Below are 18878 nucleotides of genomic sequence, written 5' to 3'. Positions count from 1 at the left end.
ATCCCCCTGCCTGCCTCTGCTCGAGCAAACGAGCTGTGTTTGTTTTTCAGATAAGCAGCTCCGGGAGCCCGGAGTTCACAACAAAACAGCAGAGTGGCTGAACAGGCATTCTGGGATACCTCCGAATACCTCGGAGGCCAATTACAGCGCTTTTGGTGGCCACACTTGCGGAGCAACGCTGCAATCCTTATACCCCAGGCAGAGCAGGAGTATAGCCAGCGCTGCAGCCAGGGAGATGCAGTGCTGTATGTGCCTTGCAAATGTGGACAGTGAGTAAGTTGCAGCGCTGTAAACCCACCACCAGTGCAACAACTCTCCAGTGTAGCCAAGCCCTGAAGAAGAGCTCTGTGAGCTCGAAAGCTTGTACCTTCCACCAACAGAAGAATATCCGAAAAAGGATATTACCTCACCTGCCTTGTCTCCTCCAGCACATTGTATAGTAAGAGTCACTGAGATTGTCAAGGAAAGTATAAAACAAAAATTAGAAGAGAGAGCTTATTATAATAAATTTATACTAGCAGGAAAGAAATATATATTACAGTTATTAAATATCACTAAGTCTCAAACATATTTTCTTTGGCTCCAAGTGCAAGGAACATTGCCAGGCATCTCGCTATCTAATGCACTTCTTTAAAATGAAGAAGTAACTTTGACATCCACTGCACTTGGCTTTTCCCTGAGACAGGGAAAGACCTGAGGATTATGGCAGCCTGTGGAGGAAGAGGGGTTCTAATCAGTCATATAGTGACCTAAGCTAGTTGCAGGTGGTAAGTAAATAGGCTACCGTAATCCAACATATAGCTGTTTTCCATATGTTGCAGGGAGAAAGACTGCATATTAAATGCAGTGGGAAAAGAAAATGGGAGCAAGTACAGGAATTGTGGAATACATCACACCGGTGGTGTTTCCTCTTCAATGCTATCAGCCACCCACGGAAGGAGAGTAAGGATTCTGAGTTGTTTTCAAGGTAGAGGGAGGGAAAGGATGAGGAAGCTTTTAATGTTTTCAATCTCCTTTGAGAGATTTTTGAATACGTACTGGAGGGATTTTTTCCACACCATGAAAAAGGATAGACCTTCATTGGCAACCTATTCACTGCCAGGATTAGAAACCGAAGATTGTGTGGTGCGGCAGTGGGGGTTGGGAAGTTAGAGTCCAGCAGGAAGTAGAAAAGCATTCGTGCAATGTGAAACATTCCTCTGGAAACAGTGCACTCGTATCTACACATTTGAAACATTTTACCTTGGACAAAAGTTAGGTAAATACCCTATTTTTAAAAAAAATGCAGGGCCATATTACATGTATTTGTTAAAATTAATTTGTTTTTAATGTGCTAATTAGGAGTTTCAGTACATAAGGGCAGTGTGCTTCTCAAACCAAAACCTGACATTCCTCCAAACTATCCAAGTTCTTCTGTTCACCATAACAGAATGCAAAGTGCATACTGAAACTTTATTAAGCTAAATGTCTCTGAAAGATATGCCCTATGGTGCTGATATTAAAAAAAAATTGAAATGTCTGGGATTGCAATTTACATGTTAAGCTTTTATGTAGTGTTACTGAAGCAAGTACTAAAGTTTCTGTGATGTTTTGAAAACAAAGTGGTCTAGAGTTTCCAGATGCCCTCCAGTACAATTTTATTGTGATCTGATTAGCACCTGTTTGCCTGAACTAATCTAGCTTCAAACATAAACGTGCTTTTCCCACTATCATTAGAACACACATTATAGGCTATCTAATGCAGAATCCTCGGGTTTAAACTTGCATTTAAAATAATAAATGCCTTTCAAAAAAAAATCACCTCTGCAAATTAAGACACATCAGTGTGGAAGCAGAAGTTGTGCTGTGATATTGCTGAACTGCTCTACAACAAAGAAATGAAAGGACAGATATTTACATATTAATACTTTGCAGACAAAGCAGCATCTATGTAGTTTAAGTATTTCTAAGGTGACTATTACCATGGAATACAAGCATCACAATACTTATTACTATTGAGCCAATCAAGATTTGGATACATATCATGAATAGTATCTACAAAAAAAGGTAGGCTGCTTGGATTTCTTTCATCCTAAAATATCAGTCTCTTTTGAATTAGCTCATTTTTCCTCTTCTAAGTTTCACTTTTAAAAAGTGCTGCTTGTATTGCTGTCTTTGCCAAAGTATTACAGAAGTAAGGCTCACAGAATTTGGTACGATACGCAGAAATTATGCCTAAATTTGTTTAACTTTTTGCTCTTTTAGGACTTGTCTACACACAACATATGTATCACTTTAGCTTGATATAGTTAAAAGCTGTACAATCCCCCTAGTATGGATGAAGTTTTATCAATATTATTCCTGCATAGGAGGCACATTTATCCCAGTATAAGCTTTTGTGTAGATGAAGCCCTAATCTTGTCTTTGGCACTGTTTCAGAAGCTTTATGCCACTATTTATTCCCTTCAGAATTGAGTATACTTTAATGGGACTGCCTCTTAATATCCTATTATCTAAAGAATACATACTTACTTTCTCTTACCCTTCTGAGTAACTAAGATCCTTGACTGCTGTACTGTAGGTTTTACATTTCTGCAACATGTTTTTTTAAACAAAACAATCAGATCAACACTCAGTATTTCACACGCAGCCAAGCTGTCAATTGCCAGAGTTAGAATAATTTTCAGTAACACACAAATGTTTCTCCTTCCTGGATCTTATTAGTATATGACTAGAGAGAAGGGATTGTGTATTCTCTTTGTATTTTTTTGTTTTTGTTTTTGTATTGATCTCATTATACAATTTTCTCTACATATTAGATATGTATAAACCATTTCTCTGACCATATGACTTATCTAGTCCAGTCATTCTGAATGTTGCCTCCTATTTTGTATCAGCAGCTAATTTAATCACTTAGGACTGAGAACTCCTTCCTGGTCACTGATCCATAAAAAGAATCCATCCTAATGTTTTCAGTGTGATACTCCAGTTGTCACTTCCCTTCACTTCAAACTGTTTCCACTAATAAGCACACTATATCTTGGCCATGTAAGTAAATTCTTTATGCTTTCAACTAGCACATCGCAGGGGAGGTTAGTGGCCCTGTAGTATACTAAGCCAGCCCTTCAGCTACAGTCAGGGCCGGCTCCAGGCCCCAGCGCGCCAAGCGCGTGCTTGGGGCGGCATGCTGCAGGGGGCGCTCTCCAGGTTGCTGGGAGGGCGGCAGGCGGCTCTGGTGGAGCTCCCGCAGGCACGCCTGCGGAGGGTCCGCTTGTCCCATGGCTCCAGTGGAGCATCCGCAGGCACGCCCGCAGGAGGTCCACTGGAGCTGCGGGACCGGTGAGCGGCAGAGCACCCCCCATGGAGTGCCGCCATGCTTGGGGCAGTGAAATTGCTAGAGCCGGCCCAGGCTACAGTGGCTTTGGTACAAAACTGTCTCAGCTCCAAATTTAAATCAATCTGTAGATCTTTATCTAACCTAGTCTCTAGAGGATGTCTGTCTACAATCAATCTTCGGAGATTGCCATATCTGTTTTTAAGAGATATAGAGGACTGGAATAGCAGGAGGATTGTGGGTCAGGATTAAGGTGGATTGGTAGAAATATGTAGAAAAGCATGCATTAAGCCCCTTCACTTACAATACCTATATGTTCCCAGTTCTTAGTCTGTTATGTTTATACGGTCAAATCCTCTGACCCTTACTAGGTTGATAATCATTCCTTGTACAGACAAACTCTTATTGATTTCAGTGAGAGTTTACCGGAGTAAAAACTGAGAAAGGAGCTCAGGATTCAGCTCATGACCACCACCCACCATCAACAAAAACAGACATTCATAGACGTTCAATGAAAAAGTAGCTCACTCCTGTGCTATATATGCTTAGTGGCCTAGCTGATTTGTCTTTTCGGCTGTAGTGCATTGAAAGCTTTTTTGGCATCAAGAGAAATTGCATCCACAGCTTCTCCCTGTTAATTGTTTCATTAGCTTCTACCAAATGTATAAATAAAAAGCTTATAAAATTGTATTAATATTTTTATAATCTGTCATTATTACTGTTTATTGAGCCTTGGCAAAGACATTAACCTTACCCCCTAGATCTTACAATCTGTCCCTTTGTGTACCTCATATTCAGAGTGGGCAACAATGACGCATATTAAGATTTCTATTGACTTAAATGGGACTACCTGCCTAAGTGCTGCCCACCATTAGCAACGGTTGCACAATCTGGCCCTGCATTAGACAGACAATAACTTTCAGATACATCAGGGAACCTTGTGATGGTCTAGTCTCAAAGCAATACAGATTTAAAAGAAACAAAAAACAAAAACCAACAAACCGACCAAACCACTACCATTACCACCACCAACAAAAGCACTTATTTGCACTTTTTGACAGGAAAATGGTGTTTTTATAAGGGAAGTAAATGAGCTTTGCACACAAACAGTTAGAGGAAGACCCAACCATAAGTTTAGTATGGAAGAGTGTGCAAATGTAACCCACACACCTTCTGGGTGCGGTGTTCTGTCCCATCTAGGGGCATAAAGACCAGTTAGAGAGCAATTAATGAGTCTGCTCGATGCCCATACTCATCACGGCAGGAGGAGTAAGCTGAGTCGATGGGAATGCCCCGGCACTTGACTTGCCGCCGTGAGGATGGCCAGGTAAGTCGAACTAAGATACTTCAACTTCAGCTATGCAAATAGCATAGCTGAAGTTGCATATCTTAGATCGATCCCCTCCCCTAGTGTAGACCAGCCCTTAGCTACCAGCCAGTTCACTTTTAGCTCATGCTGTAGAGGCTCATGCAGAGAAGGGCAATAAAAACTGATCAGGGGTCTGGAACAGCTTCTGTATGAGGAGAGATTGAAAAAGAAAAGACGGACTGTTCAGCTTAAAAGAAAGATGACTAAGGGGGAGATATGACAGAGGTCTATAAAATCTTGAATAGTGTGGAGAAAATAAATTGGGAAGTGTTATTAACCCTGTCATATAACCAGGGGTCACTCAGTGAAATTAATAGGCAGTAGGTTTAAAACCAAAATAAGGAAATATTGCTTCACACAACACACAGTCAACCTGTGTGACTTGTTGCCAGGTGATGGTGCAAAGGCCAGAAGTATAACTGTGTTCAAAAAAGAATTGGAGGGTAGGTCCATCAATGGCTATTAGCCAAGATGGTCAGGGATACAACTCTGTGCTCTGGGTGTCCCTAAAGCTCTGACTGCCAGAAGCTGGGATTGAATGACACGGGTTGGATCATTTGATAATTGCCTTCAGGGACCCTGTGATCATCTAGTCTGACCTCCTGCATAAGACTTCCCTTCATTAATTCCCATTTGATCTAAAGCACCCCTTTTAGAAAAGCATCCAGTCTTGATTTAAAAATTACCAGCGACGAAGAATCCAGCACAACCCCTGGTAATGCATTCCTCATGCTCCCTCTGAGCTTCCATCCAATCTCCATTTTAAAGTGAAGGACTAAACTTGAGTCTGAAAGTCAGGCTTTTTTAGTCTTAATAGCAGTTCCCTTTTATCTTCTCTAGATTTCATGCTATTTGTTTTAATGTGCAATATTAGAAACCATAAAAAAAAAGTATTACTCAGAAAATACCAGAACATTGTTTCTCCAAAATACACCATTTTAAACCAAGAGCAAACACAAAACTTCTTCTTTTTCTCCAGTGATTTATGAATATACCTGTGTGTTAACTATCCCGTCTACCCTCTCTGCTTACAGACTTCTACTAACAAATAGTATATTCCATTTACACAGACTCCACGTATTCTAAATTTATCTCTCAATGCACAAATCAAAAATCCTTCTCTGCATCCACCAAATTTGGCAATTTTGCACTTGAATTTCTAATTTGCCATTATTTACCTGTTCATAAGTATGTTGCTAAATAGCCAACATTTCATTTTACAATTATAGAATGTCACTGAGATACAAAAAACCCACTAGATCATTGAGACCAAGCCCTTCCATAGCATGGCCAGGATGCAATCCCAATACAGAAGAAATCTCAGAAGCACACAGGATATTATTCATATACTTTAAAACACAGGGCATTAATCATAAAAACAATTTCAGTGTGATATTTAGAGATGCTTTGAAGTAAAGTCTGTGCCTACCTGCAATGCACCACCATAGGTCCAGCATCAGGAGGGTTACAAGTTTTGACTCGTCGTAGGAAAGCTAGGAATGGCGTAGGATGTTCTGGAACTCCGTGGTCAGGCCAGGCAGTGAATTGGAATTGCCGCACTTCTCTTTTCTCACTTGAACCATTCTATCAAACCAAAACTTTTAATGAAACAACTGCATATGGCAGCACTATGGAATGAAGTGATGGCATAACTGCATATAATGATGAAAACCAGCTAAACCTCATGTGGGAACGAGAGAAAGCGAACTCCTGCTATAGGAGAAAATATTACAACTATTCTAAATTGCTGGTTTTGTGGTTCAGGTGATATGAGGGTTTTAGTTAAACTTTATAGCACACAGCAACACCTGCCTGTGATTCAGCTAATTCTTCATTCAATTAAACCGTTGTTCACAGTGAGAGCTCCATATTTACCGATAAACCATCAGCCTGGGAGAAAAATGCACTGTGATAACAGAAGATCTGTTTTATTCTTCAGTGTTGCCAATAGGATCAAGATTTAAGTAAATCCTTAAGAGATCTGATTTCTCCAAAGCAGCCTTCTCTAAATCGTGGGAGCAGGGAGGACACCACAGAAAACATACCTTGTAAAGTGCAAATGTTCGAACACAGTATGTTGCCAATTCAACAGTGTCTAGCAGGGTCACTTGGATCAGCCCATATGTCTCTGTCCCTCTGCTTGGCCAGTACTGATCACACTTCACCTATAATAAACATGTGACATATTAATTTTACATATTAATATATTTATTTACAACATTATGGACCAGAGTCTCAGATAATGGAAATCAGCATAGCTCCATTAAAGTCCACAGAGCCATGCAGTTGTTTAACAACAGGTGAGTATCTGGTGCAAAGCATGTACTTTAATGCACACATGGATAGTTTCTTCTGGTTGTGGCTCTTAGTACTGCTTTTATTATGATTACCTTGATTTAGCATATAAATCAGTGTAACTCCATTAAAGTCAACAGAGCTATATCAATTTACACCAGGCTAGGATCTGGCCCAGTCTTCAGATATCAAAATAATAAATAATAATAATAATAATACAATGTTGCTACAAACTCATGTTTTTAAATCTTTCCACCATACTGCATATATTCTGAATGTTTCACATTACTTCCAACATATATAACATGATGTTCTGATTCTAATTTAAACCATATTTTAGTATGTGCAGAAATATATCACAATGAAAGCCTGGATTTATTTGGCTTTTAGTTCTTTTAGTTAGTGAATAAAATAAATAGAAAGGCACCAATAACTATGAAGTTAATATAATTTCCTTCTCAGTTCATTGTTATGAAACATATCAGGAAATTACATCAATAGACATTTAAAATACATGGTTTCATAGAAAGAATTCATCCATCAAATTTTAAGACACAAGCCATTTCATCCAGAGAAATTTCCATTTCAAAACATTGCGTGTTTAGTTTAACAAGCTGAAATAATTCTGTATAAAACAGATGCATAATACAAGTGTGTATTTATTATCTTTTCTGAAATGGAATGATTTGTTTTGGTTAAAGATATCATCTATGATCTAAAAGGCTAGGGGGAAAAAGAGTTGTTGATTATTTAAGACAATCACAGTAACAGTATAAAAACAATATAAGGTTTCAATATTTGAAAATTCTTTTATTTGAAATGAATGATACATGATGCTGAGGCACACACTTATGAAATAAATTCTTACAAATTAGCCTGGCTAATACAGTAAAGAAATAAGCTATCGTTTGAACCCAGTTGGATCCAAGTTGAATCCAAGTCAGATGCAATCCTAAAAGAACAATGAGAACAAATACTGCACTGTATTCCCGATAAGAACACGAATTGCTGTGTGTATTACTCCAAATTGTTTTTTATTTACGGAGAGAAGAGAACACCCAAGAACACTCAGATGTTCTTCAGCTTTTTTACCCTGCATAGAGATTCAGCACTCTTCCATATATCCTGTGACACCAGCACCCTTCCCAAGCACCACCATCGTATACAGTTTGAGATTTCAAAACATTTCATTCATTCTGAGGAACACAGGAAGGGGTCTATGGATTGTTGCAGATCTTTGTCAACACTGTGGTTGGGAACGTGGCTACCAGCACCCCCGGTAGACAGACTCACTCTAGCTTTGCTTGAGCTAGCATACTTAAAATAGCAGCCTGGGCTTTCCACCTGAGTTATATGCCTGTTCACTCGACCTTCTGGTGGCTAGCCCATGCGCTGAAACATCCACACTGCTATTTATAGTGCACTAGCTCGAGCAGAGTTAGCATGTCTTTCTATTTAGTCTGGGAAGCATTCTCCCAGCTGCACTGGTTCACAAACCCCAATGGTTCACAAACCACTGTTTGTGAAACTGTCATTTGGTTGAAGAACAGAAAAAAAAATCTTTAATAACTGAACCTGCTGGAAAAAATTCATTGGGGGCTGAGGCAGAACGTTTGATGGGAAGTGATGTCCTAAATCATACCTGAAGGTCTAAAATAAAAGGAACAAGTTATTAATGGGAATTTGATTTTTCAACATTCTTAAAATAGGGTGACCAGATAGCAAGTATGAAAAATTGTGAGAGAGATTGGAGGGTAATAGGCATTTATATAAGAAAAAGGCCTAAATATCAGAACTCTCTCTCTAAAATTGGGACATCTGGTCACCCTATCTTAAAATGAGCTTCATGGACTATAATATTATTTTATTAACAAGAATTAGGAAATTACCACCTTCTGCAGTTTTCTGAAACTTTGAGAGAATTAATATTGGTGGTTTCTCCTGAACATCTATGATTTATTTGTAAGATATCTACAGAAGGTGGAAGCCACACAGGTCTTGTGTAGACTAGATAAAAGATGCTTTTTTTCAACTGTGTTAGCTCAATGCAGCTATCAACTCACTGAAAATCCCACTTATCATTAACGTAAACACAGATTAACACCTTTAGCTCAATTTTAGCAGGTCCAGTTATAGCTTAGGAATCTGCCTCATTCATGGAAGATGCCATATTGTATGTTTTTACACATTCAAAAAAACTTATTAGTTAAAGCTCTTGTTCAGGACCTTAGCAACCAAAACACAGATGCATTACTATAATTAAGTTTTGAGTTGATAAAAATAAGAAACAAATTTTAAATACTTCAATTTAAAACTATAAATAAACCTAATGCAACTTTTAGTATAATGCATATGAAAACTGAATGTGTGTGTGTATGTGTGTGAGAGAGAGAACACATGTGTCTGTCTATCCATCTATCCACCTGCTTAGCCCTACAAGCATCTCCCACTTTCAAATTATATTTCAGTAGAAGCAGTACCAGCTTCCAGTAAGCAGGCCTAAAGAACAGCCAACTTTCATGCTGAAAATATTTGATAATAACAGCTCCCAAAAGGATCTAGAGAGAGAAAGAACGTATCATGTTCAATATATTTAATGCAAAGAAAGGCGTTTTCTATAGCTTTTTGAAGTCTCAAAAAGCTTTTCTTACATTGTCCCATCCTTCCAGGGATGTAGCATGCCATTTACCTTCCTGAAAGGAAAAGATACGTTGTGGCCTAAACAAAATGAAAATGCTCCTTTAAGTCCTTTATTCTCCAAAACACATTTATTTCCTAAATATTCATTAATAAATCTCCACATCAGACATTAGGAGGGTCACTGGAAGTGCGGTGAGCTAATGGTAAGAATGCACTCAGATTTCAGAAGCCTGTAGAAAACCACTCTCTTCAAATTAACCCTGATGAAAATAAATTAGTTTTTTTTTTCTTTTGGGTGTGTGTGTTTTAACCCCTCTGCCCCGCGCACACAGAGATGTTCTGAAATATTTCCTGTGAGAGCTGCTGTTCTTGGGTCGTGCTGTTTGGGAATATTTGCAACTTCCAGTTCAGCGCATCACGTTATTTGAAGATGGAAGCCGCAGACTACAAATACTGATGTTTAGAGGAAACAGAATGGATTTAAGTTTAGAATTTTGGAAGATCATATGAACTGTAAGTTGATGGTACTACAGAAAGTACTCAGACTTGTATTCCTTTTCCTTCTCCAATTGTCCCAACATAAGATGTTTTCTCTTTCAAAGATGTGTTGTCCCCTGCCCACCAGCCTCTCATGCTCTGTGATCACAGATATTAAATACCCAGGACTCCTAGCAATTTTCAGTCCGATTTATCTTTGTGAGAGGTTAAAACATGATTTTTTGGTTGGATTTCAACGGCAAAAGAATATTAAAATAGTATATCTTAACTGTCAAGTGACTACTGAGCTGATAGAGTCACTATATTTAAATGTTTAAGCCAAGATTTTCTGAAGTGAATAGTGCTTTTAGTGCTCAGCTCAAGACACTTAAAAAGAGCCTGATTTTCAGAGGGTAGGTGCCCATCAGTTTCTGAAAATCAGCCCCTTTAAGATGACTCAAGTTGGACACCAAAAATCGCCAGTCACTTTTGAAAACTGTGGCTATAAGCTATTTCTTAATGCTTTGGTCTGAGCCTAATTTGACTGCAAGTCCCTTAAGGGACTGTGTACAGTGCCAAGCAAACTGACAGCCTTTAACACATGAAATAAATAATGATGATGATGAAGTGAGTCCCTTGCACTTCCTCTCCAGATGCACACATAGCAACAATTTGTTTACAAGGTCAGTCCATCGAAAACATAACACCCTCCAACAGATTCAACAATACTCCCCACCCACATCTCTTTATTTTATTCACCCCTCCTAGGGCTGGCTCCAGCATTTTTGCCTCCCCAAGCGGTGAAAAAAAAAAGAGAAGGCGCGATTGGAGGCACTTCAGCTCTACCGCCGCTGCTTTATTCTTCGTCAGCAATTCAGCGGCAGGTCCTTCCCTCCGAGAGGGACTGAGGGACCCGCTGCCAAATTGATGGCAAAGAGCTGGACATGCCACCCCAAGCACCTGCTTGCTGCACTGGTGCCTGGAGCTGGCCCTGACTCACCCAACCTGGTGACAGGTTATCATGCTAACAAACCAACTGCCGCTAAGATCAGGGATGACATTAGCTGGCATTGATTCAAAAGATGAATGCATTTCTCATGTAGTCTTAGTCCTATTTTTACACAAGGCACATAAAGATCATGATAGGCACATTCTTATAACTTCAATGTTCTCTCTCTCTCTTTCTCTCAGGCTCTTTCATACAAAGCAGCCAAATCCTCGTTCTTCATGGTATTATGGGCACTCACTGAAAAGAAAGCTGTAGGAAAATTGAATGTACAATTTTTTTTCCAGTTGGAATGAAAAGCCTGAGACTGTTTCAGACCTTAGGAGTTTAAACATCACCAAAGAATATTCATAGATATTCACACTTCAACAAGCCACAGACATAAGAGAGGATACTGGCTTGCATCAACAGAGCTGAAGGAGGCAAGTTTCCATATGAGCCTGCACACACAAAAATTCCTGACATTCAGAGGTAGAGAAACAATTTTCCAGTACAAAGTTCTACCACTCAGCCTGAAAAACTCCTTGAGAGTATGCCTAACAGGCCACCTGAGACAATAGGGACAAAATGAAGTTCAGGAATGAGACAGCAAGCTAACATAGGCAAATCCAGGCACACTACAACCCTTGCTGCAAGAATAGCATATAAATTTTGAATCTGGAAGAACAACAGTTTATGCAAAAATGGCTTTGTTTCAGTTTTCCTTCGTACATACAAAGGTGCTCACTTCTACAGAGCTTGGGATAGTTCTTAAAAAAAGGAGATTTTTCTATAATGTTGCTGGATAATAATAATAATAATTTGTCTTGAGCTTTTAATTTCTTTATTCAGAATAGAAAAACAAATTATGGTGAGATGATATCTGAACAGCATCAGGTCAGACTTTACCACTGATTCCCCTTGTCAAAACTGTAAGATGATAGATTCAACCACATAACTTTTCATTAAAAATAAAGGTCAAGATGTTATAAAATTACTTGTGGTTTTAGGTTCTTCATTTTTGGAGCACCTAGTTTGAGACAATTTTAAAAGGCTCAACATTCAAAAAGAGCAGGGGTGTAAAAGAGGTAGTGAAGGGGTGTAAAACTAAAAATGCTAAATTCAGGTAAGTACCCAGAAGTTTATAAGCTTGCTTGAAGATTATCCAAATTGCTTAAATCTTTTGGGTTTGCAAAACCGGGCTGCAAATATGGAAACAGTGGACTCTCCTGCAACAAAGTTCAATTTCATTTAAGGTCCTGTTTATATTAGACTTTAAATGCTGTTTTAACTCCTTGTTAAACACAACTGAAATAAACTTGCAGCAAAAACAGCTTGTAACACACCAGCTAGTTAGCAAGTTAACTCCCTATTTTAAAAAAAAGTATCTAAGATATTATCAGTGATACTAATTATCACGGGGTGCAGCCCTCATCGTCCGACTGGCGCCTCTTCCTGGTCATGCTGGGATTAGCTTGAGGCCGATGCCCACATTCACAGTCTGCACACTGGCTCTCTGGCTCTGCTCCTGCCCATGGCTCCTCTCTCAACTCCCAGAACTGCAGCATCCTCAGCTCTATGGCTGGGTCATCATTTGTTTCCCCCTTTGGGGTGGGGGTGGGGGAAAGAGGCGCATGTCTGTCCAACAGTCCAGCCATTACTTCAATGGTTAGTGTGGAGGACCTGGGGCTGCCCACTACTCTGGGCCCAAACCCAGGGACCCTGTAAATAGCTTCCTCCTGTTGCTCATCTGTAACCTCCATCAATGCTGCTATATTTCCCTTCCCCGTGGCCCCAGCACCTTCTTCGTCCTTACCTCAGGGCACTCAGCTCTTCAGTTCCAGCAGCCAGCAAGGAGCTCCCTCTTGCTTTCCTGGTTCCTGCCAGCAGCTGCTTTGTCCAAGGTCCTTGGTTCTCTCAGCCCTCCAGGTATGCAGTTCTTACTCCCTTGGCTCCCAGCAGCAACTGACTCTACCCTGCCCTGGCCCCTGGCCTGCCTGGACCCAGATTGGCTGCTCCACCAAGCCTCTCTCCTATTGGCTGCTTCCCCAGGCAAGCCTCCCTAGGCTTCTATTAAAGCTTTACATGACAGGCAGCCTCCCTAGGCCTCTATTAAAGCTTTACATGACAGTGTGGGGAAGATGCCACGTCATACAAATTCTTAAGGAATATCTACAGGAAGATAGTTAATAGATAATTCAAAACAAAATGTGTAAAGTACTTCTAATTTGATCCTTAAAACTAAATGCATCACAGATTCGTATACATGAGAGCAAACTAAGGTTGGACTCCCATCATACTTTTAACACAGTTCTCCCCTCCAACTGCCTCAACCATCTACCCAGGCATTTACAATGTTAAATTAAAAGCACTCTTTAAACCTCTTTTAAAAACTTCATGTGGTCAGTGAAGACAGGGTCTTAGGGATCCAATGTGAAAAAAGGATAACAAATTATTTTCCCAATGGTCTTGCTTACAGTAGTCATTTTAAAGGCTGAGATTGACAGTTGTTTTGTTTGATGTTTTGTAAGGACCAGATCATGATGCACTTACACACAGTGAGTACTACCTTATTCCATAAATACTATCATTGACTTCAGCAGAACTATTTTCTACAGCTCTACTGCCGCCACTCCAGTCTTCAGCGGCAATTTGGCAGCTGGTCCTTCGCTTCGACAACCTGCTGCAGAATTGCCGCTGAAGAGCCGGATGTGCCGCCCCTCTCCTTTGGCCGCCCCAAGCACCTGCTTGCTGGGCTGGTGCCTGGAGCTGGCCCTGTTTGAACCTCAAAACTTCAAAGAATAGTCACTTTGGGTTTGGTTTTAGTTTTGGGTGTAAATTTGAGGGTCACCCATCTCTACCCTAATGAATATAACCAGTAAGCAAAGATCTTATAACCACACAGATATCTGTCCTATAGCTCACATTGTTTCAGTGACTGCTTAGGAAACCCATATAAGAAAATATTTTATTTCCATTGCATGGGTATTCAACATCCAGGTTTACAGAAAACCCATTACAAAAAAAACCAAGACAGACAAGACGACTTAATTATCATGTATTACAAAAATAGGTAAGATGGACCAAATGAAGGATGATAACACTCAGAAAGTATGGAACTTGTACATTCAGGAGAATCTGTGTCCTACATCAGCATATTTCCCAGAATCACCAAGCAAAAATACAAGACACTAAATTATCTACATATTTCTTTTCATGAATAGCACAGCTTTCTGCCAACAGAATCTCCTAGATGCGCAAAAATTCAAGTTACTAACCAGTTCAACCTTGATATTCCTATCAAGAACTTGCTACACAGCAGTAACAAGGAACAGTGTCGTCATAGAACAGGAACTAATCATACTATGTGCATTAAAAACAAATAAAAAAGTCTCTATTACTGCAGTGTGAAATGCTCAAAGTGAAAATAGTTCATTTTACACGTAGGTCATCTCTTTCCAGGACAATGGGAGAATTATGTGAGGACAGCTCTGAGGTGACACATCCTTTGGGTCCAGGCTACATGATGGAGGATATCACTTGCCAGACACATACTGGAAAGGGAAAATCTACTAGTTCATCAGAGAAACAGGTGTACCCAAAACACCTAAGAAAAGCCACCTTAGAATAACTTCTTCTAACTACATACTCTATTTGTATGTTTATCAATCCCTAATGTATAAGACATAGAAGAACAGGGATTTGCATAGCCTTCTTGTGGGTGACAAAATAATTGTGCAACATGGATTTCAGGTGAGTTCCCCTGTTTACATTTGCACTGTGCCTCTATTGATAACAGAGCATGAGAAAGGGAATTAATGTTTAAATATTTGATTTGGTGAATGCAGTTTGAGTTAATGCCATTTTAGGATGAGATTGTGAAAGAATCCTAAAGGAGTCAGGCACCCAAATTATACATACTTTCAGTCGGAGTTGAGCAGCTCACTGCCCACTGTGCCTTTGAAAATTTCCCCCTTACTGGATTGCCATATGGTTGAGTTTTACAAATGTGCCCAGGATGAACTGGTCCCACAACAGAATGTAACACTTCCAGTGTTATAAGAATAACCAGATGCATTTTATCACAGTGAACAAAAAGCAGTACAAAACCTATACATTTCTAATTTACTTTTTGTGAATCTGGTGTATGCATGGTCTAGAAACAGTTTTGCCAGCAATGCAACTGGGGGGTGAGGGGGAGGCTACATTTAACTCCCATCAGATCTTATCCTTTTTACATCTTAACATTCTAAGAGAGTTAAAAACAAAGTAATATGGATAGTTCCTTATTGATCCAGAAGTTATTGGTTTGCCATCCTAAATCAAAAAGCAATAGCAAATCAAGTGCTTATCTGTTCCCATGTAAGAAGTCAGTATTATTCAGCAAGAAAGAAGTGCCACTTACAACATCCTTCCTTTCCTGACAGCATGGCTGTGGAGAGCAGAAAGCTGAGAATTTATAGCTAGCTTACCAGATAAAGACATGCATATTCTTCTAGTTTCCAAAGTAAGTAACCATTATTTTTGTGGCTGGTCTTCTGTTTACATTAAGTATTCATCACTTTTCAAAAACGAATACACCCAGCCTATACTGCATAGTGCAAAAGCAATGTTTGTATGCTAACCATTGACAGTTTGTTTGGACTAAGTGAAAGATAGAGTGTTCAGGTTATACATGTTATTTGCAAAAAACAGTTAAATTAAAGTATTGATGACTCTTCTACTTTCATAGCCGTATTAGTGAAGATGTGGATCACTGTCACTTAGGCTGCATATGTCTTCAGTACAATCTGCTTTCTACTGGATGCAATCAGAACTGCTCAGCATATCACAGGCCCATTTCTGCCATCAGCAAATGGAAATTCACCTCATGTGGTAGAGACCTGTGCTTCTGGAGCAGAAGAATCTGGGGATTAAACCCAGACCTGCCTTGAAATTCTGAATGTCCATGGTGTGTAACGAGGCACAGCATGCATTTGCATCAATGATATTCTTACTAAACAGACTTTAAGAGCAACCATGTTGCATATTGAATTTGTTGAACAGACAAACATTCTTCAGCATTGATTTCTGTACATCTAGAATTGCTATAAAACTTCCCTGATGCCATTCAATACTCCCCTCTCCCTATAAAAAAAGAAAATCAAAATTCTAATTCCAAGCCGCAAGTAAATGAATGTCCTGGTCCCTTTTATTTCTCTAGTGTGTGGGCATATGCTGTCTATACATTGCAGCACCTCCATTTTTTTAACATGTGTGATGGATTATAAACCTCTCAAAACATTGGGACTTCAAACTGAGTGTTCTGACTGGGTGACATATAGTCCTGAACTCTCAAAAAACACACACAACACTCACCAAACAAAAGCAGCCTAGTGAACGTATATTATCAAGTTCATCTAGCTTCTCTAAGGAGCGTGGAACCCCTCTTGGCTTCTTCACAAGTGGCTGTGGAGGAGCAGGTTGCTAATGGCTGGACTCAGAACACAATGAAGAGGATGGCACATACCAAGGTGAGTAGCATAACACCAAGTGCCAAAGGGGATTCGGGCTGCATGAACCCAGTGTGTAGCTATTGCACTGCTGAAACTATATGTAATTATCCTCTAAAGATGGTAAACACACACAAAAAGGTACTTAATTCTCTTTAACCATGATAAATACTTCAAATAGAAGCAAAGCCTATGGCCCCTAATTATTCCCAGTTGTTCTTATTGCACTAAAATAGGACTGGTCTCATTATTAAATTAATGGAAAGATGATCCTGCTTTCCTACTGGTCTTTTGACATGTAGGATAAGACTATTTCTGCATACAGCCCACTGTGTCTGTGGCAACATGTAGTTCAACTGCCACATAGCAAATTAATTATTTTTTGTTTGCATTTGTATATATTCTAGCTTGCCACAGTCTCCATTTCCTGGTAGTTAATGACTGGCAAGTTCAACTTAAGGGCCTGCAGCAAAGTGACAGGCACTTGACTCTTCCAGCTGGTCATTAGCTGTGAGGAAATGTATGAAGCATCGGTGTAAGTAATAAGTAATTCCTCATCAATTCAGAATTTAAATTGAGGTTCATATTTCTGAAGCAGTTGCTGCAAGCCTTATATTGTATTTGGCTCTAATTTGACAGGGGGGAGGGTTGGTTGTGACACAAGATTCTGGCTGTGAACACCATGTTAGTGATGCCCCAGCGAGGAAAATATTGTCAGTGATACAGTGAGGAGGAAGTATAAATGAACACTGTGTCTGTCCCAGAACATTCTGGAATGAGTCTATACCAAGGAATTAGAATAAGGAATGGGAGGTTTAAGATCTCTTGCAATGGAGTTACCTGCTACAATGTTCTATCCCAAACAATATCTTTGAGGGGAATATATGGTGACCTAGTGGATAATACAAATGTTGCCTCGATGTAACAACATTTCCTTTTGTTCCATACTGAGGTCCCCTGTCCCCACCTGGCTTCTCAGATCAATGCATATGATGATCGTAGAATGGAAACAATCTGGGACCACCTGCTACGGCATGGAGGTCCCCTGAGAATGCAACAAACCAAAAGGATCTGGCACTAAAAATGTAAATTTTGGAGCGGGCGGGAATCAATTCAGAAACTCTCACACCATAATATTAATGCTTTAAATTGTTTTACGTGTTCCTGTACTGTAACAGTTAACTGCTTTTCCTAATCTCTAGTTTTCACCCCTTAACGGTTTCCTTTTATTTCATTCAGATTAAACTCATGCATGTAATAAATAAGTTATCAACATTTTTCCATGCATTGTAGTGCGTATAATCCTTTTTCATATAAATTACGTATGTGATAGCAGAGTAATGGGACTGATTTCCTCTCTGAGGTCTGGATTAGATCAGGTGAGATTGCAGAGATGACATTTAAAACAAAAACAATGTGTGAAGGGTTATATATGAAAGAGCTTTCTTTATTCTGCAGCTTCCCAATAGCCAAACAAATGAATAACTAATTCACTGTAACATCTTCATTTGACATTCTCAGCTGTTAAATATGTAAGTTCTCAAAGCTGAGGTTAGTCAGACATCTAACACATGCTAATGAACCAACTTAGCTTGCTTCTGCAGATGCCATTTAAAAAAAAAACCCTTTATCCATGCAGCACAGGTTAAAAAGCTTGATGCCAAGCTCCAGCACTGAACAATGAAAAAAGGAAGGTAAACAAAACGAAGACATGAAGATAGAAAAGGAGATGAAGTCCCAGAGAGAAATGATCTTCCTTTGCAGAAGAGATAATGATCAGGGATGTCAAGACACGGAAGCGGACAGAAAAGGGAACAAAGAACAAGAAAAACAAAATTGAAGGATGCCCTAATCTTCATTAGCATTTCATAGTGTTTATATCTCATTTTTGAAATTTCTTTTGGTCTTGTGCTGTATAAAGAAATGATGGTGTAGAAAAAAATAAGTAATCTTCTAATCATATTCTTTCCTAGACTAGGGATTCCCACTTCTATTCCACTAGTAATACTATTAATGACATTATCTGAAGATGCTATCTTAGGAGGGGAAGAGGTAACCTAAGTGTCATATTTTCACATTTGCAAGCTCCACCTTAAACAAAATTGCACATTCTGCTAAATTATGTATTGAGGTCTGGTTACACGGACTATTATTGACTGGGCTGACTGCATGAAACTCATTTCACTTATGAACTAAGAATGAGCTAAATCATAAATGAAAGAAACACAGAGACAGTGAACTGACTGGGACTGTCTGGACTCTCATTACACTCAAGGAATGTGTTGCCACTGAATGCAAATCATATGT

At 39.4% G+C, this 18878-nt stretch overlaps 1 protein-coding gene across 36 annotated transcripts in view; it reads right to left on the bottom strand.

The window, feature by feature from the left end:
• PTPRD (protein tyrosine phosphatase receptor type D) overlaps positions 1-18878 on the bottom strand; it is a 1348190-nt gene that overhangs the window by 43104 nt on the left and 1286208 nt on the right. For all 36 annotated transcript variants that reach the window (XM_075067326.1, XM_075067339.1, XM_075067332.1 and 33 more), the window contains 2 exons: positions 6728-6847; positions 6112-6266 (listed from right to left, as the gene is read on the bottom strand). In XM_075067326.1, the coding sequence (XP_074923427.1) occupies positions 6112-6266; positions 6728-6847 (275 nt within the window). The remainder of the gene's footprint in view (positions 1-6111; positions 6267-6727; positions 6848-18878) is intronic.

This window comes from Chelonoidis abingdonii, chromosome 6, assembly GCF_003597395.2.
Source record: "Chelonoidis abingdonii isolate Lonesome George chromosome 6, CheloAbing_2.0, whole genome shotgun sequence".
Lineage (NCBI taxonomy): Eukaryota > Metazoa > Chordata > Testudines > Testudinidae > Chelonoidis > Chelonoidis abingdonii.
This window is presented reverse-complemented; position numbering and strand designations above follow the sequence as displayed.